The 27,764-nt window shown below is 43.7% G+C and overlaps 1 protein-coding gene across 1 annotated transcript in view; it reads left to right on the plus strand.

Annotated features, from left to right (window-relative positions):
- LOC110502511 (glutamate receptor ionotropic, delta-1) overlaps positions 1–27,764 on the plus strand; it is a 457,066-nt gene that overhangs the window by 273,803 nt on the left and 155,499 nt on the right. Inside the window, exon 4 of the mRNA XM_036960054.2 lies at positions 8,336–8,541. Within this exon, the coding sequence (XP_036815949.1) occupies positions 8,336–8,541 (206 nt within the window). The remainder of the gene's footprint in view (positions 1–8,335; positions 8,542–27,764) is intronic.

A 27,764-nucleotide genomic window follows, 5' to 3' on the forward strand; every position in this document is an offset into this window, starting at 1 on the left:
ATATATCCTGTACTGCATACATGTACCCTACTCACCTGTCCCTCTGCCACACGATACAAAACACCACATCACAATAACAAACAAAAACTCACCACTTCTACAACCATATATCCAAAACATCTCCCCCAGCTATACAGACAGACCCCCAGAACACACCATATCTCCTGAAACATCTCCACGCTTTTTATCATTTTATAGAACTCAAATTCTACCCTAAGGCGCGTAAAGACCATCCGATTAATAGTAAAGGGTCTGTTATTCCACCACCTTTGACCCTGTTCCTCCTTGTTATCCAAATAGCTAACTTTGCCTGAGCAAACAGAAAATTCAGCAAAACACATTTGACCTTTTCCTTATTTGAATACCTGTACCCCATTATAAACATCCCAAGAGTAAAAAATACCCCCAACCTCTCGCACAGACATTCCAACATAGACATTAATGGCATTAACCTGGCGCACACAGAAAACACATGAATCACAGTCTCTCTCATAACACAGAAAGGACACCCCTGCCCGACTCCCGCTTCAATCCATGCCAACCAGCTGTTAGTGGCCAGGGCTCCATATAGGACCCTCCACTGGAGGTCCCCTGACCTCTTTGGTGCTGGGGGTTTGTAGAGCCCCCCTCCATCTAAAACCCACCATACTCTCCTCCCCACAAACCCCCTGCCACTGATGTGCCTTCACTCCTGTTAGGCTCCCAATGTTCCCTTACTTAAGAGGTTGTAGAGGGCTTTACCTCCCACCCCCTCAAACTCCCCCAGGTTCGGAGTTACAAAATCGAACAAGTCCTCCAGACCCCCTTGCCAGTCCCCAGTCTCTGCCGTCACCTGCAGTGAAAAGGTGGCCCCTCCCCCTTTGGCCGCTCAAACACCCCCCTTACCGGCTCAGACAGTGCCTCCTGGACCTCCTCCAAGAATCTCTCCAGCAGCCTAAGAGACATTATTCCTGTTTGTTGTGCCAGGACTTCCTGGGTTTTCCACCCCTCCTCTCCCAGCAGTCGCAGGTCATCCAACCTTAGTAAGCCCACCGCCATCAGTCACCTCTGCAGGGTGGCCGACTGAACCGATCTCAAAGGGATGGCTGGGTTGTTGAAGATAGCCTCCTCCCACAGCCCAGGCTCCACACCCCCTTCTCATGTGGGCCTTAGCAGCTGCCAGGCCCTCAGCACTGCAGAGTAATAATCTGAGAGACCTGCTGTACTCAGCCTCTACAGCTTCATGAGGAACAGCTGCCAGTCCAACCCTAATCCGCCAGCTCTCCTCAGCAGCTCGCATGCTGGTTCCCTCCCGCCAACATCAGTATGGCACAGCAGTCTCTGCGTTCCGCCTTTAGTCGGAACGCAGCCACCCTGTTCTCCAGTTCCACCAGGCCCTGTCCTCCTTCGTGGACGGTCATGTACAACACAGCCGCCCCCAGCCAGGTCTGTGAGCAGACCGGCGGGGGTTTGAGGACAGCCAGTTTATGCCACAGGGAAAATGCCACCAGGTTGTTGATTATCAGCACCCTCCCTCTATATGACATGAGACAGGAGCCACCTCCACCTGGCCAGTCTTGACACCACTGCTTGTGACAGCCCCTTCCAGTTCTTCCTGACCCACCTCTCCAAGCCCAGGAACACCCCCAACATTTGAAGCCCTTCACAACCCAACTGCAACCCCCCAGGAAGCAGAGGAGGGGCCCTATACCCCCATATAACAGAGCTTTTCTCTTGCCCCAGTTTATTTTAGCTGAGGAAGCTCCCTCGTACACCTTCAGACTGGTCTCTAGTGCCTTCATATTATGCCCATCCCTGACCATCACAGAAACGTCATCTGAATACACTGACACTGCTATGCCTGTCCAACATACTTCCTGCAGTCTCCTGCGTAGCAGGCCCAAAAACGGCTCAATGGCTAGTGTATATAACTGCCCAGATAGAGGGCATCCTTGTCTAATGCCCCGTCTCACACAGACGGGCCAACTGAGCCCCCCTCCCACCTTGACCATACATGACACCCCAGCATACAACAGCTTCACACAGGTCAAAAAACTATTCCCAAACCCAAACATCACATTAAACAGATACTCATGGTCCACTCTATCAAAGCCTTCTCTTGATCTAAAGAGACCAGTCCAAAGTTCACACTAGAACCTCTCGACAAGTCCAACATGTCCCTGATTAAGAAGTTGTCCGTGATTGAGCATCCTGGTACATAATATGTTAGGTGCTTATGTGCTATCGAGTCCAGATGGGACTTCAGTCTGTTAGAGAGGACCTTGGCAAATATCGTGTAGTCCGCACAGAGCAATGCCACAGGCTTCCAGTTCTTAAGTTCACACAAGCCCCCTTTTTTGGGCAGGAGAGTCAGAGCTGCCCGACGGCAGCTCATCGGCGACTCTCCTACCCCGACACATTCACGCAACAAGCAAAAGAAGTCCATTCCAATTATTCCCCAGACTGTTTTATAAAACTCCACTGGGAGTCCATCGACGACATCTGGGTTACGGCCTATGCCAGTTCATGGGACAACAGAGTAATGTCCATTTCATCCCTCTGTGCCAGAGAGAGCTTAGGGTGTTCTGCAAACAAGACCTGAGCACACAGGATCACACATTTCTGCCCTATACAACTCAGGTTAAAACTCCACAGTTCGCTCCCGCATCTCTCCGACTACAGAGGTCACCTGCCCATCAGACAGCCGTAGACAATGCATACCCTTGGCTTCACCGCTCTGTCTTTCCAAACCAAAGAAGAAGGAGCTGGGAGCGTCCATCTCCTTGAGCATAGAGAACGTAGCTCTTACAAGTGCTCCCTTTGTTTTAACTTGGAAAAAACTACCAAGGTCCCTACGTAATTCAGTTAAATTAGCCTGGAGGCCTACATTGCCTTGCCCCACCATCTCTACCTCCAACTCACCAATACAACGCTCTAGTTCCCCCAATACTCTCCTAGCCTCTGAGGATGAGAGAGCTGTATACTGTTGATTGAAAAGCCAAATTTGTACTTTCCCTACATCCCACCATTGACTCAGAGACTCATTCTCCTCTCTTCGCTGCCCCCACCTTTCTCAAAAGGTCTGCTAACTGAAGCAAAAAGTGGTATCTTGTAAGAGCTTTACATTAAACTTCCAATAGGATGCCTGCCGGGGCCATGGTGAAATAGATAGCCGAGCCATGGTTATGTGTTGATCCGAAAACCCCACCGGGAGAATGGTAGCGCCCAACAGCCTATTGCTCCGATTCCTGGACATGTCAAAACGACCAAGTCGGGCTGCACTCACCCTAGCCCCAAAAACCTTCACCCATGTATACTGTCTTGTGTTGGGATGTTTAGTTCTCCAAACATCCACTAGGTCGAACTGATTAATGATGTCCCTTAACACTCCCACTGACACTGAATGAGGCTCTTCCCCATTTCTGTTTTTCGTAAAATCCATTGTACAGTTCCAGTCCCCGCCGACCACCAGCGTCTCCTCAGGCGCTACCTGTGAGAGTTCCTGTCTAAGACACCCAAATAGAACCCCCCTCGCTCCCTGTGTTAGGTGCATACACATTTATAAAGACAAAACCCATGTTGTTAATTTCTGCTTTTACAACAAGCAGCCTACCCCTACACACCTCCTTTGAGGAGCAAATTGTTAGACAGACCCGGTACAAAAAGAACTGCCACCCCTGCACAAAAATTTGTCCCATGACTCAACACACTTGCCCCTTTCCACCATAGCCCCCAGTCAACTTCATTTAACACAACACTATGTGTCTCCTGCAGAAACAACACCTGTACTTTTTTTGGTTTTACAAATTCACCCAACACACTCCTCTTTCCTGCATCTCTGGTGCCATTTATATTGAGCGAGCCTACCCGAAGAGTCTCCATAAGAAGTGGAAGTGAAGCCAGCAAAGAAAGAGACCAATAGCAAAGCTCAAAAAGCCCCAGTGCCAGAAAGAAACTATACATCTAAACAGTGTCTGAAGGTAGACCTTTACCCACTTCCTCAACCTAAACCGTTTCCTGGGTGAGAAGACACCATGTCCCTCATTTTTCATAGCATGTTGTACTGATCTTACAAACTTTTTCGGATTAGAAAAAAAGGCCTCAAGATTAACGTTTTTCCCCTTGGTGTCATTCAGGGACCTTGTTAGTTCCCTCAACATGTACTTTGACCCCTCTGCTTGACTGGCTGCCAGCTCTGGACCCATTGAAGAGGAGTCTGAAAAAAAACTCCTCATCATCTTCCTCCTCAGACTCACTTTCCTCCTCATCTTCATCTCCCATCCTGACCACCTGCCCTTCCTCTCTGGTCAGGGCCCCTGCTCCCAGCACCAGGCAAAGGTTCCTTGGTGCCTTTGACCACACCAGCCTCTCCACTCCCCCCTCCTTTCTTCTCCCTATTTTTCCTTTTCCACTTGACACCCTTCTCCCCCCTCCCCCAGTCTCTTACACTTCCCCACTATACTCTCCTCATCCACAAGCATAACCTGACTAGACCCAGCCTCATCCACTCCACCCTCCATAGTATGACTAGACCCAGCCTCTGATACACCACCATCCATAGCCTGACTAGACACAGCCTCTGATACACCACCATCCATAGCCTGACTAGACAAAGCCTCTGATACACCACCATCCATAGCATGACTAGACCCAGCCTCAACTACCCCACCATCCATAGCATGACTAGACCCAGCCTCTGATACACCACCATCCATAGCATGACTAGACCCAGCCTCAGCTACCCCACCATCCATAGCATGACTAGACCCAGCCTCCGTTACACCACCATCCATAGCATGACTAGACCCAGCCTCAGCTACCCCACCATCTCTAGCCTGACTAGGCCCAGCCTCATCTACACCACCATCCCTGGCATGACTAGGCCCAGCCTCATCTACACCACCATCCCTGGCATGACTAGGCCCAGCCTCATCTACACCACCATCCCTGGCATGACTAGGCCCAGCCTCTGCATCTCATTTCCCCCTGCACGTTGACCTAGATTTCCCTCACTGGCGTTTGTGCCCTCACCTTTTCTACGGCCCTTATGTGGGCACGCAAAGCTCTTATGCCCCAAATCCCCACACTCAAAACACTAGACTATCTGTGCTGGCAAACCCTGTGTAGAGCCACTCCCCATGCCTCACTCTAAAATGCACATTTAGCTGTTGCTCATTGTTATTCAGAAACATAAACACTTGCCTCCGGAATGAAACAACGTGCTTAACGGCATCTGCCTGAAAACCTTCCGACAGTACACGAAAACCGCTAGCAAAACGACTCAGCTCTTTCCTGATTTGATCATCTGTAATAAACGCAACTACCACCCTTGTCGAAGGGTTAGAAACAGGCAAAATTGGCACCAACACACCCCTTACAAATATTCCACTAGCAATTAGCCTACCAACCAAATTTGCTCTTTTCATGAACACAACCACAGCTTTGTTCATTCAGGATGCAGAATGTATAAATTCAGCTCCTACCTGTTCACCAACTGCAAGCAGAACCTCCTCCACTTTAACTCCATTCTCAGGAACACACCTGAATCCGTGCCGTATCGACAGCGTCTCCTCCGCGCTACGCTGAGAAGCCATCACGCACACCACACCTTCCAAACCCCAGGAAATTTAATCTGTCCTATTCCACCCTAACTTTGAAAAAACCTGTGGATACCGCTAAAACAAATAATACATTAACCATCCACCATAGAAAATAAAATTTAAAGAAAAGACCAAGAACAAAATCAAGAAAAAAAGTTAGGACAGACCCCAACCAAACACTCAAACTCCAAAAAAACTCCCAGCATGCACTGCGAGAGAGAGAAAGAAAGAGAGAGAGAGGGCAAGAAGCGTGTGAGAGAAAGATAATGTGAGAGAGAGAGAGTGCGTGTGAGAGTGTGTGTGTGTGTGTGTGTGTGTGTGTGTGAGAGAGAGAGAGAGAGAGTGTGTGTGTGAGAGAGAGAGAGTGTGTGAGAGAGAGAGAATGTGCGAGAGTGTGAGAGAGAGAGAGAGTGTGTGTGAGAGAGAGACTGAGAGAAAGAGCGAGAGAGAGCAAGAGAGAGAGCGAGAGAGGGCAGGAAGCGTGAGAGAGAGTGTGTGTGAGCAAATGTGAGAGAGAGAGAGAATGTGAGAGAGAGAGTGTGAGAGAGTGTGAGAGAGAGTGTATGAGAGAAAGAGCAAGAGAGAGCGAGAGAGAGAGAGCAAGAAGCATTTCTTCAAAATGAGAAATACAATGTTTCTAAGCTATGAAGAGTACAGTTTGGAAAGTACAACACAAATGACATTCCTGGTTCTGTGCATTTGTTCATTGTGAAATGAGGTTATTGTGGCCAGACATGGACCAATAGTTTTGCCCAAAGAATCACAAGGAGAAAGCAGAAGATGTGCACAATATCGGTCTTCTTCATGAATTGGTCAAGTGTTTTCTTGTTATTGTATTTTCCCTTTGTGACCCTGAGTAGTATAAACACAACATATACTGAACAAATATATGAACGCAACATGAAACAATTTCAAAGATTTTGCTGAGTAACATGAAATCAGTCAGTTGAAATAAAGTAATTAGGCCCTAATCTATGGATTTCACATGACTGGGCAGGGGCCCACTGTGGAGCCCCCTTCTCCCCTCTGACAATCCCTCAGGTGAAGAAGCCGGATGTGGAGGTACTGGGCAGTTGTGAGGCCGGTTGGACGTACTGCCAAATTCTGTAAAACAACGTTGGATACAGTTTATGGTAGAGAAATTAAGATTTCTCTGGAAACAGCTCTGGTGAACATTCCTGCAGTCAGCATGCCAATTGCATGCTCCCTCAAAACTTGAGACATCTGTGGAATTGTATTACATGACAAAACTGCACATTTTAGAGTGGCCTTTTATTTCATCTGTGGAGTGATCGTGATGTTTGATCAGTTTATTGATATTCCACACCTGTCAAGTGGATGGATTATCTTGGCAATAGGAGAAATGCTCACTAACAGGAATATAAACAAATTTGTGCACAACATTTGAGAGAAGTAAGCTTCTTGTGTGCATGGAACCTTTCTGGGATATTTTACTTCAGCTCATGAAACATGGGACCAACACTTTACATGTTGCGTTTATATTTTTGTTCAGTGTATATTACCACGGTCAGCTCTCTACCCACTCTAGTGTACAGTATGTGTGTATGCTGTCTGATATACAGTGGGTGTGTGTGCGTGCGTGCGTGGGTGTTAGCGAGCGTGCGTGCGTGCGTGTGAGCGTGCGTGCATTTGTGTATGCGTGTGGCTGGGTGAGACTGTTTACTCTGAACACTGATGAGGGTATTGAATGACTCATCAATCCTCTAGAGGTGCAAGGAGAGAAGATTTGGAAAAAAACTCAAACCCACACACAGCAGATTGCCACTATTCCCACTGTGGGAAGTGAGACACTCTGCAAACGGCATGGTTCACCTCTCTTTAAAAACCCATTTTGACATTTGGTAAGGCTGCAGCTACAGATGTAGGCTTCATTATTCTCGTTGGAGAGTCCGGTTTCCATTCACCTTTGATTTGCCTGTTCAGTAGAAACTCTCTGGAGAGGTTTCCCTCCACATTTCTCAGGGAGATTGCACACCCGCCTCTTCACTGGCTGTGACCTATAAACAGAGAAAAACTGTGCATTGAAACTGAAGCATCATAACAGAAACTCAAATACCTGTTAAAACACAATTAATATTGCCTCCCGAGTGGCGCATTGGTCTAAGGCACTGCATCTCAGTGCTAGCTGTGCCACTAGAGATTCTGGGTTTGAGTCCAGGCTCTGTCGCAGCAGGCCACGACTGGGAGAGCCATGGGGCGGCGCACAATTGGCCCACGTCATCCGTGTTAGGGGAGTTGGCTGGCAGGGATGTCCTTGTCCCATCACGCACTAGTGACTCCTGTGGCGGGCCGGGCGCAGTGCATGCTGACACGGTCGCACCTTCGCCTCTCCCGAGTCTGTACAGGAGTTGCAGCGATGAGACAATACTGTAACTACCAATTGGATACCACGAAAAAGGGGTAGAAAAATATTTATATAAAACACAATTGATATGCTGGCTTATAACAAAATTAAGCACATCTGTTTGATGCTGGTTGCTGAAAGCTGTTCACTTTTGTTGCCACTGAAATGAGCTGAGAGCTGAGAATGAAAATTCCTGAAAACCTGTCCAATATCCTCCAGAGAAGGGAAGCGCATCTCTCGTTTTTCCTGGAAGGCCCTTTGGACCTAAATGTCAATGTTTTGAACAAAAAAATTAATAAAATAATCAGTTAAACAGTTAAACCTAGTTACAGTTGCACCTCCTGATATTTTTGGCTGCATTTTGAACTGTTTGTTTCTGCTTCTCTGTCAGACATCCGTGGGTTGCAAACATTCCTGGACCAGGCGTCTCGGCAGGGTCTGGACGTGTCTCTGCAGAGGGTGGACCGCAATGTGAGCAGGGTGTTCACCAACCTGTTCAGCACCATGCGGACCGAGGAGCTCAATCGCTACCGGGACACTCTGCGGCGGGCCGTGCTGCTCATGAATCCCCGAGGAGCACAGGTGTTCATCCACCAGGTGAGTGGTGTGTTGACCACCATTATACTTTCCTTATTTTCTGTTTGGGATTAACTGAAAGGTCAAATGGTCATGTTATTTTGATTTATTAACTTTTTTAATCAGGGGAGCTCAATTGAGACCAGGGTCTCATTTTCAATGGTACCCTGAGCCAATAAAGTAAAATATAATAAAATGAACAAGTACATTACATTAGAACATCACTAACATCACAGCCATCATAAACAAGTTTATTTAATAAATCAATCAAAACAATTGCAGACCTCTGTGAACTCATTTATCATCAGGGTTTTAAAATGCCCTATGGCACCAGGGAACAGTGACGACCCATCATTCAGGGCTTTTGAGCCCCACCTGTTTAGCAAAAAAACACACAAAAAAAAAATAAAAAATAAAAAAAAAATATATATATATATATATATATATATATATATATATATATATATATATATATATAGTACCAGCCAAAAGTTTAGACACACCTACTCATTCAAGGGTTTTTCTTTATTTGTGCTATTTTCTACATCAAAGCTATGAAATAACATATGGAATTATGTAGTAACCAAAAAAGTGTTAAACAAATCGAAATATATTTTAGATTCTTAAAATTAGCTCCCCTTAGCCTTGCTGACAGCTTTGCACACTCTTGGCATTCTCTCAGCCAGCTTCACGTGAAATGTTTTTCCAACCGTCTTGAAGGAGTTCCCACATATACTGAGCACTTGTTGCCGGCTTTTCGTTCACTCTGCGATCCAACTTGTTCCTAAACCATCTCAATTGGGTTGAGGTTGTGTTATTGTGGAGGCCAGGTCATCTGATGCAGCACTCCATCACTCTCCTTCTTGGTCAAATAGCCCTTACACAGCCTGGAGGTGTGTTGGGTCATTGTCCTGTAGAAAAACATTGAATGCCTTGAATTCTAAATAAATCACAGACGGTGTCACCAGCAAAGCACCCCCACACCATCAAACCTCCTCAATGCTTCACTTCACTTCATACACATGCGGAGATCAACCGTTCACCTACTCTGATTCTCCCAAAGACACCAAAAATAAAACATTTGGACTCAAAGGACATATTTTTACCAGTCTAATGTTCTTTGCTTGTATTTCTTGTCCTGAGCAAGTATCTTATTCTTATTGTCTCCTTTAGTAGTGGTTTCTTTGCAACAATTTGGCCTGAATCACGCAGTTTTCCCTGAACAATTGATGTTGTGATATGTGTCTGTTACTTCAAATCTGTGAAGCATTTATTTGGGCTGCAATGTAACTCTAATTAACTTATCCTCTGCAGCAAAGTAACTCTGGGTCTTCCTTTCCTGTGGCACTCCTCATGAGAGCCAGTTTCATCATAACGCTTGATGTTTTTTTTGACTGCACTTGAAGAAACTTAAAAATGTCTTGAAATTTTCCACGTTGACTGACCTTCATGTCTTAAAGTAATGATGGACTGTCGTTTCTCTTTGCTTATTTGAGCTGTTCTTGCCATGATATGGACTTGATATTTTACCAAATAGGGCTATCTTCTGTATACCACCCCTACCTTGTCACAACACAACTGATTGGCTCAAACGCATTAAGAAGGAAAGACATTCCACAAATTAACTTTTTACAAGGCACACCTGTTGATTAAAATGCATTCCAGGTGACTTCCTTATGAAGCTTGTTGAGAGAATGTCAAGACTGTGCAAAGCTGTCATCAAGGCAAAAGGTGGCTACTTCGAAGAATCTCAAATATAAAATATATTTTGATTTGTTTAATACTTTTTTGGTTACTCCCTGATTCCATATGTGTTATTTTATAGTTTTGATGTCCTCACTATTATTTTACAATGTTGAAAATAGTCCAAATAAAGAATGACCCTTGAATGAGTAGGTGTGTCCAAACCTTTGACTGGTACTGTATATACATGCAAATATTTGTTGTGTGTTGCCTGTTTTTTTTTTTTGCATGTTATTTTTGCATTAATACGTGTCACGTATAAGTTTGGAAACAATGTAAAAAAATAAATAAACATTTTTTGAGTTAATAAAGCTCCATACAAACAAGGTCTCTTTTTTGCTTTTTTAGGTAAGGCAGCTCCAAAATGCAGGTGTTTCAGCCTAGCTCATTGCTTTCTGTGGTGGTGGGGCAGTCAGTGGAAAATATGGAGCGTAAGGGTTGGTAATGTTCTCTAGTTGCGCCGTGATTGGCTCAATGTTCTGTCACTCACGGGGACACTACATCACCGCAAAATCTACGGGAAGAGCTAAAAATGTCATTAGAAGTGCCATCTAAGAAGGCTCAAGGTCATTGGCCACAGATAAAATGCAGTCAAGTCACGTTATATCTACCGTAACATTTATTGGACTGATCATGTCAACATCATACTTTCAAAATCTTAGCTAGGAAGCTAGACAAGCAGTCATCATCATGAATCATGTTGACAATCTACTGGTAAATGCTTTTCAATCCTTGTCATATGAAGATAAATCATACATAAAACGTATCAGTGCTCATTGGCCATTGGACATAAACATTAGACAACAAGTTGGAAATCAAAAATTTGACAATGAGTGGTTAGGAAGGAATCAGTGGCTAACTGCAAGCGTTGCAAAGCCATCACTAGCCTGCTCTTCAGTGGAGTGGGTGTGTGGTCCAAGTATGGGTTTAAGGGTCTCTTTTCCAACTTCATGTAACTAGGGGCAGTATTTTCATTTTTGGAAAAATAAAGTTCCCAGAGTAAATGCTATTTTGTCAGGACAAGATGCTAGAATATGCATATAATTGACAGCTTAGGATAGAAAACACTCTACAGTTTCCAAAACTGTAAAAATATTGTCTGTGAGTATAACAGAACTGATATTGCAGGCGAAAGCCTGAGAAAAATCCAATCCGGAAGTGACTCATGTTTTGAAAGCTCTGCGTTCCGATGTGTCCCTATTGAGCAGTGAATGGGCTATCAACCAGATTCCTTTTTCTACGTATTCCCCAAGGTGTCTATAGCATTTTGACATAGTTTTACGCATTTATGTTGAAGAATGAGCGTAAACGACAACATTGCGTAAGTGGTCACCTGATGGCTCTCAGAGTGATTCTTGCGTAAAATACAGCGGTAGCCATTTTTCCTCTCGGTCCTACTGAAAAGCCAACTGTCCCAGTTGATATATTATCAAATAGATATTTGAAAAACACATTGAGGATTGATTATAAACAACGTTTGCCATGTTTCTGTCGATATTATGGAGCTAATTTGGAATTTTTTCCAGCGTTTTCTTGACCGCAATTTCCGGTCAATTTCTCAGCCAAACGTGAAGAACAAACGGAGCTATTTTGCCTACAAAAATAATATTTTTGGAAAAAAGGAACATTTGCTATCTAACTGGGAGTCTCGTGAGTGAAAACATCCGAAGCTCATCAAAGGTAAACAATTTAATTTGATTGCTTTTCTGATTTTCGTGACCAAGTTGACTACTGCTAGCTGGACATAATGCTATGCTAGGCTATCGATAAACTTACACAAATGCATGTCTTGCTTTGGCTGTAAAGCATATTTTCAAAATCTGAGACGACAGGGTGATTAACAAAAGGCTAAGCTGTGTTTCAATATATTTCACTTGTGATTTTCATGAATAGGAATATTTTCTAGTAATATTTATGTCCGTTGCGTTATGCTAATTAGTGTCAGATGATGACAACGATCCCGGACACGGGATGGGTAGTTACAACAGGTTGGATAAACATTCACATGCAACACCATGGGCCAGAAAAGGTTGAATACATTGCCCATGCTGTCAACCCAACAAAAAACTAGGTACTGGGAAATCTCACTAACAGGGGTGTAAACTAATTTCTGGACAACATTTGAGAGAAGTAAGCTTTTTATGTGTATGGAAAATGTATGGGATCCTTTATTTCAGCTCATGAAACATGGGACCAACACTTAACATGTTGTGTGTATAGTTTTATTCAGTGTATATATCCTTCCTTATTATTTTGTTGAAGTCAGTGAGTTATAGGTATGATATAGAGTAGTAGGAAATTAGTGTCTGGATATTATGCCCACTTATATTATGTCCATTATGTCCAGACTTCAGTGAAAGGCAATGTGGATGTTAAGAGCATTACTAGCACTCAGTAGCACTGTGTCATCTTGCTCAAGGGTCCACCAACCTTATTTGTATCCCTGTGAAAAGGTGCTAAGATAACTACTCCGGTCCAAGGTCTACTCTATTCTTCCCATTTACCTAGGTATCAGTCTGTGGTATTGATATCTCAATCTTTCTCTATTTGTTTAGGTCTACCTTCTCCCCAGTGTCCCCTCTAACTCTATCTTTATCTTCCGTAGTGTTAACATTCTTATTATATTAAACCCTAACCGCTCAGGTCCACTCTCTTATTTAGTGACTCTCCCTCTTGCATCTATTATCACTTTATTCTCACAGCCATTCTCCATAGCCTCAACTCTTTCCCAAGAGTACAATAATTCACTCTCCCCATTGTCCACATAGTCACAGATGGTAATCTTCTACCTTTGACCCTTCCTGAATCTACTGCTATAAGATGGAAAGGGCTGGACATGACCTGTATTTGTAATCACAGCACGATTCATTGCCTCAACACACACAGAACACAACGATGGCATCAAAAATAAGCTTTCATGCTCACTAAGCACAAGGGCCTATCCCTTTCTATGATCCCATCACTGCCACTCAGCTGCAATCCCACCCACAGTGTTATTGAAAGGGGATGATTATAATTAAGCATGTCCAACACTGTTTTCAGCATTAGCATTTTAAACATAATGAAATGTCTCAGCACAGCTATCCCCCCAAAAGTCTCCAGCTCAATTAGACTGGCCAGAATGATAATGAAGGTCTCTGGTGTTGATTGCTTGAGCGGCGTCATTTGGAAGAAGTGAACTCTTAATTTTGGGCACATAAAGTAGCACTTTGAGTCGGCTAATAGCAAGGTAAGTGTTAGACATTGAATAGAGGACTCAATTTCCCCCATGCTGGTTTTGTTATTGCAGCAGAAGCAGCATGGGGATATTTTGTTATCCCAGAAGATATTACGTGAGAAGAATGTTTTTAATGAGGATATACAGTGCCTTGCAAAAGTATTCAAACCCCTCTGATTTTTTCACGTTTTATTGTGTTACAGTGGGATTAAAATGGATTTTATATATACAGTGGGGAGAAAAAGTATTTGATAACCTGCAAAATCGGCAGTGTTTCCTGCTTACAAAGCATGTAACCAGTAAGAATTCCGACTCTCACAGACCTGTTAGTTTTTCTTTAAGAAGGCCCCCTGTTCTCCACTCATTACCTGTATTAACTGCAACTGTTTGAACTCGTTACCTGTATAAAAGACACCTGTCCACACACTCAATCAAACAGACTCCAACCTCTCCACAATGGCCAAGACCAGAGAGCTGTGTAAGGACATCAGGGATAAAATTGTAGACCTGCACAAGGCTGGGGTGGGCTACAGGACAATAGGCAAGCAGCTTGGTGAGAAGGCAACAACTGTTGGCGCAATTATTCGAAAATGGAAGAAGTTCAAGATGACGGTCAATCACCCTCTGTCTGGGGCTCCATGCAAGATCTCACCTCGTAGGGCATCAATGATCATGAGGAAGGTGAGGGATCAGCCCAGAACTACACGGCAGGACCTGATCAATGACCTGAAGAGAGCTGGGACCACAGTATCAATGAAAACCATTAGTAACACACTACGCCGTCATGGATTAAAATCCTGCAGCGCACGCAAGGTCCCCCTGCTCAAGCCAGCGCATGTCCAGGTCCGTCTGAAGTTTGCCACTGACCATCTGGATGATCCAGAGGAGGAATGGGAGAAGGTTATGTGGTCTGATGAAACAAAAATAGAGCTTTTTGGTCTAAACTCCACTCGCCGTGTTTAGAGGAAGAAGAAGGATGAGTACAACCCCAAGAGCACCATCCCAACCATGAAGTATGGAGGAAGAAACATAATTCTTTGGGGATGCTTTTCTGCAAAGGGGACAGGACGACTGCACCGTATTGAGGGGAGGATGGATAGGGCCATGTATCGCAAGATCTTGGCCAACAACCTCCTTCCCTCAGTAGGAGCATTGAAGATAGGTCGTGGCTGGGTCTTCCAGCATGACAACGACACAAAACACACAGCCAGGGAAACTAAGGAGTGGCTCCGTAAGAAGCATCTCAAGGTCCTGGAGTGGCCTAGCCAGTCTCCAGACCTGAACCCAATAGAACATCTTTGGAGGGAGCTGAAAGTCCGTATTGCCCAGCGACAGCCCCGAAACCTGAAGGATCTGGAGAAGGTCTGTATGGAGGAGTGCGCCAAAATCCCTGCTGCAGTGTGTGCAAACCTGGTCAAGAACTACATGAAAATGTATGATCTCTGTAGTTGCAAACAAAGCTTTCTGTACCAAATATTAAGTTCTGCTTTTCTGATGTATCAAATACTTATATCATGCAATAAAATGTAAATGAATTACTTAAAAATCATACAATGTGATTTTCTGGATTTTTTTTTTAGATTCCGTCTCTCACAGTTGAAGTATACCTATGATAAAAATTACAGACCTCTACATGCTTTGTAAGTAGGAAGACCTGCAAAATCGGCAGTGTATCAAAGGACAACACGTGACCAAATCTACACTGGAGTTGCTTACTCAAAAGACAGTGAATGTTCCTGAGTGGCTAAGTTGCAATTTTGACTTAAATCTTCTTGAAAATATATGGCATGACTTTTGATCTTGACAGATCTTGAAGAATTTTGAAAGGAATAATGGGCAAATATTGCACAATCCATGCCTGCAAAGCACTTGTAGACTCAACCAAGATGACTAACAGCAGTAATCAATGCCAAAGGTGGTTCTAACATGTTTGACTCAGGGAGCTGAATACTTATGCAACAACTATATTTTAATTATTTATTTTCTATTAAACTTTTTTTTAAAGTTAAAATTTTTCTTCCACTTTGACATTAAAGTATTTTGTGTAGATTGTTAACAAAACATTACAACTGAATCGGTTTTAATCCCACTTTGTAACACATACAATTGTGATGAAATCCAAGGGTTCTGAATAATTTTACAAATCACTGTAGAATTTAATTATTGTAAATATCCACTCATTTTTTTGATCTCCTATAATTATTTGTAATATGTGTTGTAAACGTTTTAATGCATTTCTATTAATTTGTACATATGAAAGGATTTTTGATGGTAGAATTAGCCCCTTTCTCTAGCTGAAACCAATAACTTAGATCTCTGTACTGGTATAACGCCGATATGCAAGTGTGCAGTACATACTGTAAACAGTATATTGGCTTGTGGTAATTTCCAGTCTAGATATGAATATATTTTCATTCAGACAAGAATGAATGAATACAAAGTTCCTCACCACCTGGTCCCCTTTTGATTTGCTTGTAGGTCTAATTGCCCAATGCACCATCTTGTCTTGGTGATGAGATACAAGCAATGGATGCAATCAGATTAGAGCTGTCTCTGATGAAAAAAGATCTTGGTCGACCAAAAGTCGTCTGTTATTTCGACCAATCAATTGTTGGAAATGTTTTTACATGTATTTTTCCATATATAGACAGACACCCTATGTGTTTTAATAAAATCAACTATATATGCATTGATTTAGTCTAATATTTTAAGCTCACTGTTTGATGAAATAAGACACAAATGACTCAAGAGGGAGCCAGAGATCAAGATAACCATAAGAAATAAAAACATAACCTGTCCCGACACATTAATTTTTGTCCAGCTTGAAGCTCCTTGCAACATTGTTTCAACTATTAACTTGGGTCCGGCCTGAAGCTCCTTGCAACATTGCCTGAAATATTCTGGGCCCTCAGAGTTTCCCATGCCAGTGAGCTTGGGACAGACACAGCTGTAAGCTATTTGCGCAATGGATAAGAAGTAATCAGGCCTGTTTTATGACGTTTCCACTGGATCAGATCCTGACATTTTTCCCTTTCACACTGAGTGGTTGTCGAAAGGGGGAGTGTGAAAGATTTTGATATACATTGAGGAATTATTGTCAGTCTCAATGGATGTAAAAACAGACTTTGCTTGCTGTTTGAGGTGATGAAAAAATTACTCTGAGAATCTCAACAGCTCATTAGTGGTGGTAAATTAAGTCAATCAGAAATACTATCAGATCCCCAAATGGACAAATGTATATGCCTCCATTTGTATAGGCCAGATAGCCTATACATCTAGTTCTATGCGTAATCAGGTGTGAGTCCTTACTCAACATTGACAGGAGCGCTCCAAACACAACATAATGACTAAATTGACAAAACTCGGAAATGGACTGAAATAAACCATATTCTTGTTTCACACAATTGTAGCATAGGTTGTTACCATAACCAAACAAACATTGTAGATTTGAAATTATAGGAATTAACGGTAAATGTACTATTAGTGATATATAGTACCGGTCAAAAGTTAGGACACACCTACTCATTCCAGCATTTTTCTTTATTTTTATTGTTCTCTACATTGTAGAATAATAGTGAAGACATCAAACTATGAAATAACACATATGGAAATATGTTGTAACCCCAAAAAGTGACAAATCAAAATGTATTTTAGGTTCTTGCCATTCTCTCAACCAGCTTCATGAGGTAGTCACCTGGAATGCATTTCAATTAAGGTGTGCCTTGTTTAAAGCTAATTTGTGGAATTGACTTCCTTCTTAATGTGTTTGAGCCAATCAATTGTGTTGTGACAAGGTAGGGGTGGTATACAGAAGATAGCCCTATTTTGTAAAAGACCAAGTCCATATTATGGGAAGAACAGCTCAAATAAGCAATGAGAAATGACAGTCCATCATTACTTTAAGACATGAAGGTCAGTCAATCCAAAAATTTGAAGAACTTTGAAAGTTTCTTCAAGTGCAGTCGCAAAAATCATCAAGCGTTATGATGAAACTGGCTCTCATGAGGACCGCCACAGGAGAGGAAGGCCCAGAGTTAACTCTGCTGCAGAGGATAAGTTCATTAGAGTTAACTGCATCTCAGATTGCTGCCCAAATAATGGGCTGCAACTGGTGTAAATCTGTCCTTTGGTCTGATGAGTCCAAATTTGACATTTTTGGTTCCAACCACCATGTATTTGTGAGACGTGGAGTAGGTGAACGGATAATCTCTGCATGTGTGGTTCCCACCATGAAGCATGGAGGAGGAGGTGTGATGGTGTGGGGGTGCTTTGCTGGTGACACTGTCTGTGATTTATTTAGAATTCAAGGCAAGCTTAACCAGCATGGCTACCACAGCATTCTGCAGTGATATGCCATCCCATCTGGTTTGTGCTTAGTGGGCTATCATTTGTGTTCCAACAGGACAATGACCCAACACACCTCCATGCTGTGTAAGGGCTATTTGACCAAGAAGGAGAGTGATGGAGTGCTGCATCAGATGACCTGGCCTCCACAACCACCTGACCTCAACCCAATTGAGATGGTTTGAGTTGGACTGCAGAGTGAAGGAAAAGCAGGCAACAAGTGCACAGTACGTGTGGGAACTCCTTCTAGACGGTTGCAATCCATTCCACGTGAAGCTGATTGAAAAAATGCCAAGAGTGTGCAAAGCTGTCATCAAGGCAAAGGATGGCTACTTTGAAGAATCTGAAATATAAAATGTATTTTGATTTGTTTAACATTTTTATGGTTACTACATGATTCCATATGTGTTATTTCATAGTTCTGATGTCTTCACTATTATTCTACAATGTAAAACATAGCAAATATAAAGAAAAACCCTTGAATGAGTTGGTGTGTCCAAACTTTTGTCTGGTACTGTATGTAATGAGGAATTGATAGACACTAACAATGAAAGGCAAACAATTCACACAATGAAGTTATGAAACAATGAATTTGCGGGAGAGAGCGCATTCTGGAGAGAGACGTGCATTGTGCAGCCACACTCCCCTTCTTCTTGGACTGTGCCATCTGCGCAGCCTCTGCAATTGATTCGTCTCAGCCTCCACAATGGATTAGTTCACTGAGATGAGCGCGAATAACACAGGTGTCTCGTGTGCCATAAAAAGATATCTGTATATTTGCTACTGCTCGACAAAAAAAATATTGGTCAGCCAACAGCCTATTGACCAAACAATCAACCAGTCCAATAATTTGGGTCAGCCGTAGATCTCCCAGTAAATCCGTAGAGAGTTCAGGGCACTGTGAAGCAGTGAAGATCCAAAAGGAGATGTGATGCCTGTCTTGGTCAAAGGGTAAAGGGGTCCCAGGAGTTTATCTCGATTACTGTCCACTCTTATCAGTCCTCTCTGACTCTAGTGCTGCCGCCCCTGACCTCCTGTCCTCTTCCAGTGCCCCTGTATGTAACTCTTCAATTCCATTTCCCTCACAATAATGTCATGACAAATTGAGCCTGCCAGCAAGCGATATATCATTGTCCTACATCTCATCCTCCTCTGCCCTCTGCTCTCTCCCGCTCTCCTTCTTGCAGAGATTCTCTATTTTTGTTTTTCCTACATTCTCTATTCCTAATAGCTTCATGTCTCCCTCTGCCAGTGCTTTATCTTTTCCCCCTTTCTTTTTCCATATCCTGATATTTTGCCTCTCCTTTTGTCTCAAATTCTCTTTCATACCCTTTCACCCCTGTCTCTGTCTCTCTTTCTGTCTCTCTCCGTCTCTGTATATATCTCTTACTGTCTCTGCACGTATATCATACCACTTTCTACCACTCTCTCCAAATTTCACCACGTCTCCATTTAATTCCCTCTCACTTTCATCTCTCTCTCGCAGCACCTCTTTGGCCTCAATAAAACATAAGACAAGTTGAATCTATCTCACTGTATAATCTGTGGTATTCATCATCCTGCATGCGGTAACCTGGGGATAGGCTGAGTAAAAAAGACACACCGAAAAATACATGTGCAGTCATTGTGGAAATCAACCTTTGGCCTCTATTAGTTTCAGCCTTCACCATCCTGAGAGAAAAAATGATTTACTTCCCAAGATGTTAAAGTCCACTATCCTCGCATTTTGTTTCTATTTGTTTCTGAGTGGGTGGAGTCCAGTGTTATATAATTTTACCTGAAGGGATTCCTGAGGATTTCAACAATACCCTACCATCATGTGGGGTAAATATGAATTTAACCTCTCACAAATGAGGCAACAGGTTCCTATCTGCAGGTCAAAAGACTGTCAAGTTCCTAATTGCATAGTCCAAAAAAAAATGGGGGAGCTATAATCAAGAAGGATGACTGTATATTCAAGTTCTGGCATTAAAATGGAAACGGATGCAGTTGGCAAGCTTTTTACGTTATGGATTGTTATTACTTACTATATGGTAGTATGAATCATCGAAGGAAGTTAAACAGCTTTTCATAAATAATTTGCCTTTTCATAAGTCATCTCTTAGATTTAAAACTGTGTGAGAGACCTCTTCCACATTTTAAATTTAGGGGAGAGGATATGGTCTAAAGCATGTCCTTGAGAGGGCAGGGAGACACTTCAGTGACATATTATGGCTTATCATCGTTAAGTTGTTGTGGTGATGGTGATTTGAAGCAGTAGAAGCCATGTTTTATTTTGTTCTGTTTCACACCTAGACATACCTGTTATGTTGCCGTACTGACCCCCATGTGTCCCCATTGAGGTAATGTTTATGGCAGAGAAGTATTGTGTCATTACGCGCAGACATTTTTCAACCATCAACAGCATCTCCATCACCAACAGAACGCCTGTACATTACAATGACATATGCCTACCAGTTATTTTCTTCAAAAATGTATATTGCTCAATGGGGTCTCACTGGTGTACAACCACCATTTTCATCCATTAAGTTACGTACAGTGCTTTCGGAAAGTATTCAGACCCATTGACTTTTTACACATTTTGTTACGTTACAGCCTTATTCTAAAAATGATTCAATATTTTTTTCCCTCATCAATCTACACCCAATACTCCATAATGACGAAGAAAAAAATGTTTTTTTGATTTTTTTGCTAAGTTATTCAAAATGAAAAACTGAAATATCACATTAACATAAGTATTTAGACCCTTTACTCAGTACTTTGTTGAATCACCTTTGGCAGTGATTACAGCATCGAATCTTCTTGGTTATGACAAACTTGGCACACCTGTATTTAGGGAGTTTCTCCCATTCTCCTCTATAGATGCTCTCCAGCTCTGTCAGGTTGGATGGGGAGCGTTGCTGCACAACTATTTTCAGGTCTCTCCAGAGATGTTCGATTGAGTTCAAGTCCGGGCTCTGGCTGGGCCTCTCAAGGACATTTGGAAAATTGTCCCGAAGCCACTCCTGCCTTGTCTTGGCTGTGTACTTAGAGGCGTGGTCCTATTGGAAGGTGAACCTTCGCCCCTGTCTGAGCGCTCTGGAGCGGTTTTTCATCAAGGATCTCTCTGTACTTTGCTCCTTTAATCTTTTCCTTAATTTTGACTAGTCTCCCAGGCCGTGCCGCTGAAAAACATCCGCACAGCATGATGCTGCCACCACGGTGCTTCACCGTAGGGATGGTGCCAGGTTTATTCCAGAAGTGATGCTTGGCATTCAGGCCAAAGAGTTCAATCTTGCTTTCATCAGACTAGAGAATCTTGTTTCTCATGGTCTGAGTCCTTTAAGCGCCTTTTGGCAAGCTCCAAGCAGGCTGTCATGTGCCTTTTAGTGAGGAGTGGCTTCTATCTGGACACTCTACCATAAAGGCCTAATTGATGGAGTGCTGCAGAGTTGGTTGTCCTTCTGGGAGGATCTCCCATCTCCACAGAGGAACTCTAGAGCTCTGTCAGAATGAAAATCGGGTTCTTGGTCACCTGTCTGACCAAATCTATTCTCCCCCGACTTCTTCCATTTAATATTGATGGAGGCCACTGTGTTGTTGGGGACCTTCAATGCTGCAGAAATGTTTTGGTACCCTTCCTCAGATCTGTGCCTTGACACAATCCTGTCTCAGAGCTCTACAGACAATTTATTTGACCTCATGGCTTGGTTTTTGCTCTTACATGCACTGTCAACTGTGGGACCTTATACAGTGGCTTGCGAAAGTATTCACCCTCCTTGGTATTTTTCCTATTTTGTTGCCTTACAACCTGGAATTAAAATTGCCTACCACTTTGAAGATGCAAAATATTTGTTATTGTGTAACAAACAAGAACTAAGACAAAAAACAGAAAACTTGAGCGTGCAAAACTATTCACCCCCCAAAGTCAATACTTTGCAGAGCCACCTTTTGCAGGAATTACAGATGCAAGTATCTTGGAGTATAAGCTTGGCACATCTAGCCACTGGGATTTTTGCCCATTCTTCAAGGCAAAACTGCTCCAGCTCCTTCAAGTTGGATGGGTTCCGCTGGTGTACAGCAATCTTTAAGTCATACCACACATACCACAGATTGTCAATTGGATTGAGGTCTGGGCTTTGACTAGCCCATTCCAAGACATTTAAATGTTTCCCCTTAGACCACTTGAGTGTTGCTTTAGCAATATGCTTAGGGTCATTGTCCTGCTTGAAGGTGAACCTCTGTCCCAGTCTCAAATCTCTGGAAACAGGTGTCCCTCAAGAATTTCCCTGTATTTAACGCCATCCATCATTCCTTCATTTCTAATCAGTTTCCCAGTCCTTGCTGATGAAAAACATCCCCATAGCATGATGCTGCCACCACTATGTGGATGAGGTTCTCGGAGTGATGAGGTGTTGGGTTGGCGCCAGACATATAGTTTTCCTTGATGGACAAAAAGCTCAATTTTAGTCTCATCTGACCAGAGTACCTTCTTCCATATGTTTGGTGAGTCTCCCACATGCCTTTATGGGAACACCAAACGTGTTTACATATTTTTTTCTTTAAGCAATGGCTTTTTTTCTGGACACTCTTCCGTAAAGCCCAGCTCTGTGGAGTGTACGGCTTAGTGGTCCTATGGACTGATACTCCAATCACCGCTGTGGAGCTTAGCAGCTCCTTCAGCTTATCTTTGGTCTCTTTGTTTCCTCTGATTAATGCCCTCCTTTCCTGGTCCGTGAGTTTTGGTGGGTGGCCCTCTCTTGACAGGCTTGTTGTTCCATTTTTTAATAATGGATTTAATGGTGCTCCATGGGATGTTCAACGTTTCGGATGTTTTTTTATAACCCAACCTTGATCTGTAGTTCTCCACAACTTTGTCCTTGACTTGTTTGGATAGCTAATTGGTCTTTGTTTCTTTATTTATTTAATAATAACAGGGTGCAAAGGAGCTAAATAAATAAATAAATGCAGTATAAAGTACGAAAAGAGGTAGTTGTTTGGGCTAAATTATAGATGGGCTATGTATAGGTGCAGTAATCTATGAGCTGCTCTGACAGCTGGTGCTTAAAGCTAGTGAGGGAGATAAGTGTTTCCAGTTTCAGAGATGTTTGTAGTTCGTTCCAGTCATTGGCAGCAGAGAACTGGAAGGAGAGGCGGCCAAAGGAAGAATTGGTTTTGGGGGTGACCAGAGAGATATACCTGCTGGAGTGCGTGCTACAGGTGGGTGCTGCTATGGTGACCAGCGAGCTGAGATAAGGGGATAGCAGGGTCTGAGATAGCAGGGTCTTGTAGATGACCTGGAGCCAGTGTGTTTGGCGACGAGAATGAAGCGAGGGCCAGCCAACGAGATCATACAGGTCACAGTGGTGGGTAGTATATGGGGCTTTGGTGACAAAACGGATGGCGCTGTGATAGACTGCATCCAATTTATTGAGTAGGGTATTGGAGGCTATTTTGTAAATTACATTGCCGAAGTCGAAGATTGGTAGGATGGTCAGTTTTACAGGGGCATGTTTGGCAGCATGAGTGAAGGATGCTTTGTTGCGAAATAGGAAGCCAATTCTAGATTTAACTTTGGATTGGATATGTTTACTGTGAGTATGGAAGGAGAGTTTACAGTCTAACCAGACACCAAGGTATTTGTAGTTGTCCACATATTCTAAGTCAGAGCCGTCCAGAGTAGTGATGTTGGACAGGCGGGCAGGTGCAGGCAGCGATCGGTTGAAGAGCATTCATTTAGTTTTACTTGTATTTAAGGGCAATTGGAGGCCACGGAGGGAGAGTTGTATGGCATTGAAGCTCGCCTGGAGGGTTGTTAACACAGTGTCTTAAGAAGGGTCAGAAGTATACAGAATGGTGTCTACAATTTTATCCCTGATGTCCTTACACAGCTCTTTGGCCATTGTGGAGAGGTTGGAGTCTGTTTGAGTGTGTGGACAGGTGTCTTTTATACAGGTAACGAGTTCAAACAGGTGCAGAACAGGAGGGCTTCTTAAAGAAAAACTAACAGGTCTGTGAGAGACGGAATTCTTACTGGTTGGTAGGTGATCAAATACTTATGTCATGCAATAAAATGCAAATTAATTACTTAAAATTCATACAATGTGATTTTCTGGATTTTTGTTTTAGATTCCATCACTGATAGTTGAAGTGTACCTATGAGAAAAATGACAGAATTACATGCTTTGTAAGTAGGAAAACCTGCAAAATCGGCAGTGTATCAAATACTTCTCTCCACTGTATATACTGAGATCATGTGACAGATAATGTGACACTTAGATTGCACACTGGTGGGAATTATTTAACTAATTATGTGACTCCCGAAGGTAATTGGTTGCCCCAGATCTTATATAGAGGCTTCATAGCAAAGGGGGTGAATACATATGCACACACCACTTTTCTGTTTTTTGAGTACTTTTTTTCATTTCACTTCACAAATTTGGACTATTTTGTGTGTGTCCTTTACATGAAATCCAAATAAAAATTAATTTAAATTACAGATCGTAATGCAACAAAATAAACCACGAAGGCGGATGAATACTTTTGCAAGGCACTGTATAGACAGGTGTGTGCATTTCCTAATCATATCCAATCAATTGAATTTCACACAGGTGGACTCAAATCAAGTTGTAGAAACATCTTAAGGATTATCAATAGAAACAGGATGGACCCGAGCTCAATTTCAAGTCTCCTAACAATGGGTCTGAATACCTAAGTAAATAAGGTACTTCTGTTTTTTTATTTTTTATTAGTGTGAAAAAAATTCTAAAAAACTGTTTTTACTTTGTCATTATGGGCTATTGTGTGTAGTTTGCTGAGGAATTTATTTGATTAATAAATTTTAGAATAAGGCTGTAATGTAACAAAAAGTGTAACAAGTCAAGGGGTCTGAATATGTTCCAAAGGTACTGTACCTGGTCCTTATGAGGTATCCGTAATACCATGAATCAATGTCTTTCACAATGGGAGAGGTAAATGTCACCCCCATCCTTTATCACTGTGTTCAGTACAGAGAAAGAATGGAAATGTTTTTAATACAGTTAGATGCATAACATAAACTCATGTCCGGTGAATTTAACTTGTGTGTATCTCCATGGCGATACCCAAAAGGTATTCATATCTTCACAGAGAGTGATAAACTAAGTAGACATTTTCTGTTTTACTCCCTCACCTGTCAATCTCCTCATTTAAGTTGTATGCTGTCACTGTCACTTGTCCTCTCAAGCATAGCATTGTTGTCATCTATTTCCCACCAGGTGCCCTTAGAGAGTTCATCAATGAGCTTGACACCTTGATAAGCTAATTTCCTGATGCTGGCTCACCACTCAGTGTATTTGGCATCTTCAACCTCCCAACGTCTGCCTTCGATTCATTTCTTTCCACCTTACTTATCAATTCTTCGCTCTTTTGACCTCACCCTTTCCAAGTCCCAGGCAAATGCTTGACCTCATCAGGCATGATGAGCCTTTTGCCTCTTGGTAGACCGTCATTGTAAATAAGAATTTGTTCTTAATTGACTTGCTTGGTTTTTTATTTTATTTTGTTTCACCTTTATTTAACCAGGTAAGCTAGTTGAGAACAAGTTCTCATTTACAACTGCGACCTGGCCAAGAAAAAGCAAAGTTAAATAAAGGTTAAATCAAAAATTTAAATACAAAATAATAGAGGCTGTTCGCCTTCTAATCTCACTTTTTCCTTTTCCGTCTCTCTCCTACAACCCTACCCACTCCGCCCCTATCCAGATGGTCATGTACCATCGCAATCTTCGCTATCTCTCTCCCACTACTCTCTTCTCTTTTATCCTATAAATCTCTCCTTCTGCTAAATCCTTCTCCCTCCTGTCTCCTGATTCTGCCTCTTCGACCCTACTCTCCACCCTTTCCGTATTCTATGACCTGCACTGTCCCCTTTTTTCTCCCCTCTTGCTCTGTGGCTGAGTGATTCATTGCAAATTTACGGAACAGGGCTGTGAGCAGCTGAGTGAAAATGGAGGAAAGTTTAACTTCCGGAGGACATACAGTATCATCCTTTCACTCCCTTCTCTTTAGCTTCTGATCCTCTGTATCCGCTGCTAAACATCACTCTACATTTCAAGCTTCTGCCTCTTACCCTAGGAAACTCTTTTCCCTCCCTACCTTCAGGCTGTGCTCAAACCCTACACCCCAACCCAAGTACTCCGTTCTGCCACCTCTGGACTCTTGACCATCACATCCCTAAGGGAGGACAGCTCCCGCTCATCCCAGTCAAAGCTCTTCTCTGTCCTGTCACCCCTAAGGTGGAACCAGCTTCTACATGAAGCTAGGACAGCAGAGTCCCTTCCCATCATCCAAAAACATCCGAAACCCTAACTTTTCAAAGAATGTCTTAAATCATCCCACAGCACCCCCACCTCCCAAAAATGAACCTACTACTAACACTCGCACTTTACTTGTTTCCCTCCTACTAGCACTGACTTTGCTGATAGTCAAAAATGTCCTCCACCAGCACCTAGCATCTCTCCTCCAGACCGTAACCCTCCCACTCCACGAGGTACTGAAGGCGCCTCGCCCAACGCCTCGAGTCCAGTATAGCTCAAAACAGCATACGCCGGGGCCCACTCGATGGCCAGAGGGGGCAGAGGAACCTCCCGCACCTCAGACTCCTGGAGTGGACCAGCCACCACTGGCCTGAGGAGAGACACATGGAACGAGGGGTTAATATGGTAATCGGGGTGAAGCTGTAACCTGTAGCAAACCTCATTCAGTCTCCTCAGGACTTTGAATGTCCCCACAAACCGCGGGCCCAGCTTCCTGCAGGGCAGGCGGAGGAGCAGGTTTTGGGTGGAGAGCCAGACCCGGGCCCCCAGTGCGAACACCGGGGCCTCACTGCAGTGGCGGTGAGGCCCGCCTTCTAACGCCTCACGGCCCATTGCAGGTGCACATGAGTCCCAGGTCTCCTCCGAGCGCTTAAACCATTCGTCCACCTTGATGCCAAGGTGCCAAAACCGGCTGATGCCCCAGTACGCACTGAAAGGGGGAGAGGTTAGTGGAGGAGTAGCGGAGCGAGTTTTGGGCCATCTCTGCCCAGGAGATGAACGCCGCCCACTCCCCCGGCCGGTCCTGGCAATACGACCACAGAAACCTACTCACATCCTGGTTTACTCTCTCCACCTGCCCGTTACTCTCGGGGTGAAAACCCGAGGTAAGGCTGACCGAGAGCCCCAGACGTTCCATGAACGCCCTCCAGACCCTTGACGTGAACTAGGGATCTCGATCAGACACTATATCCTCAGGCACCCCGTAGTGCCGGAAGACGTGTGTAAACAGGGCCTCCAGAGTCTGTAGGGCCGTAGGGAGATCGGGCAAAGAAAGGAGATGTCAGGACTTAGAAAACCGAGCCACAACGACCAGGATCGATGTGTTACCCTGTGAGGTAGGAAGATCCGTGAGGAAGTCCACTGATAGGTGCGACCACCACCATTGTGGAACGGGTAAGGGCTGTGACTTCCCTCTGGGCAGGTGCTTAGGGGCCTTGCACTGGGCGCACACCGAGCAGGAGGAAACATAAACCCTCACGTCCTGGACCACCAGTACTTCCCACTAAGACAGCACACTGTCCGACCGACGTACAGGCGCCCAGCCGGACACTGGAGGGGAGTGGGCTCTGTATGTGACACCCGCTCGATGTCCGCGTCCAGCTCCCACACCACCGGTGCCACTAGGCAAGAGGCCGGAAGTATGGGAGTGTACTCCTCTGTGTCATACATCTGGGACAGTGCGTCTGCCTTAGTGTTCTGGGAACCTGGTCTGTAGGACAGGGTGAAAACAAAACGGGTAAAGAATATGGCCCACCTTGTCAGTCTCCTCACCGCCCTGATGTACTCCAGATTGCGGTGGTCAGTCCAGATAAGAAAAGGGTGTTTAGCCCCCTCAAGCCAATGTCTCCACACCTTCAGAGCCTTGACAACAGCCAACAGCTCCCT

Source organism: Oncorhynchus mykiss, chromosome 23 (genome assembly GCF_057628025.1).
Source record: "Oncorhynchus mykiss isolate SJ-2025 chromosome 23, ASM5762802v1, whole genome shotgun sequence".
Classification (NCBI taxonomy): Eukaryota; Metazoa; Chordata; class Actinopteri; order Salmoniformes; family Salmonidae; genus Oncorhynchus; species Oncorhynchus mykiss.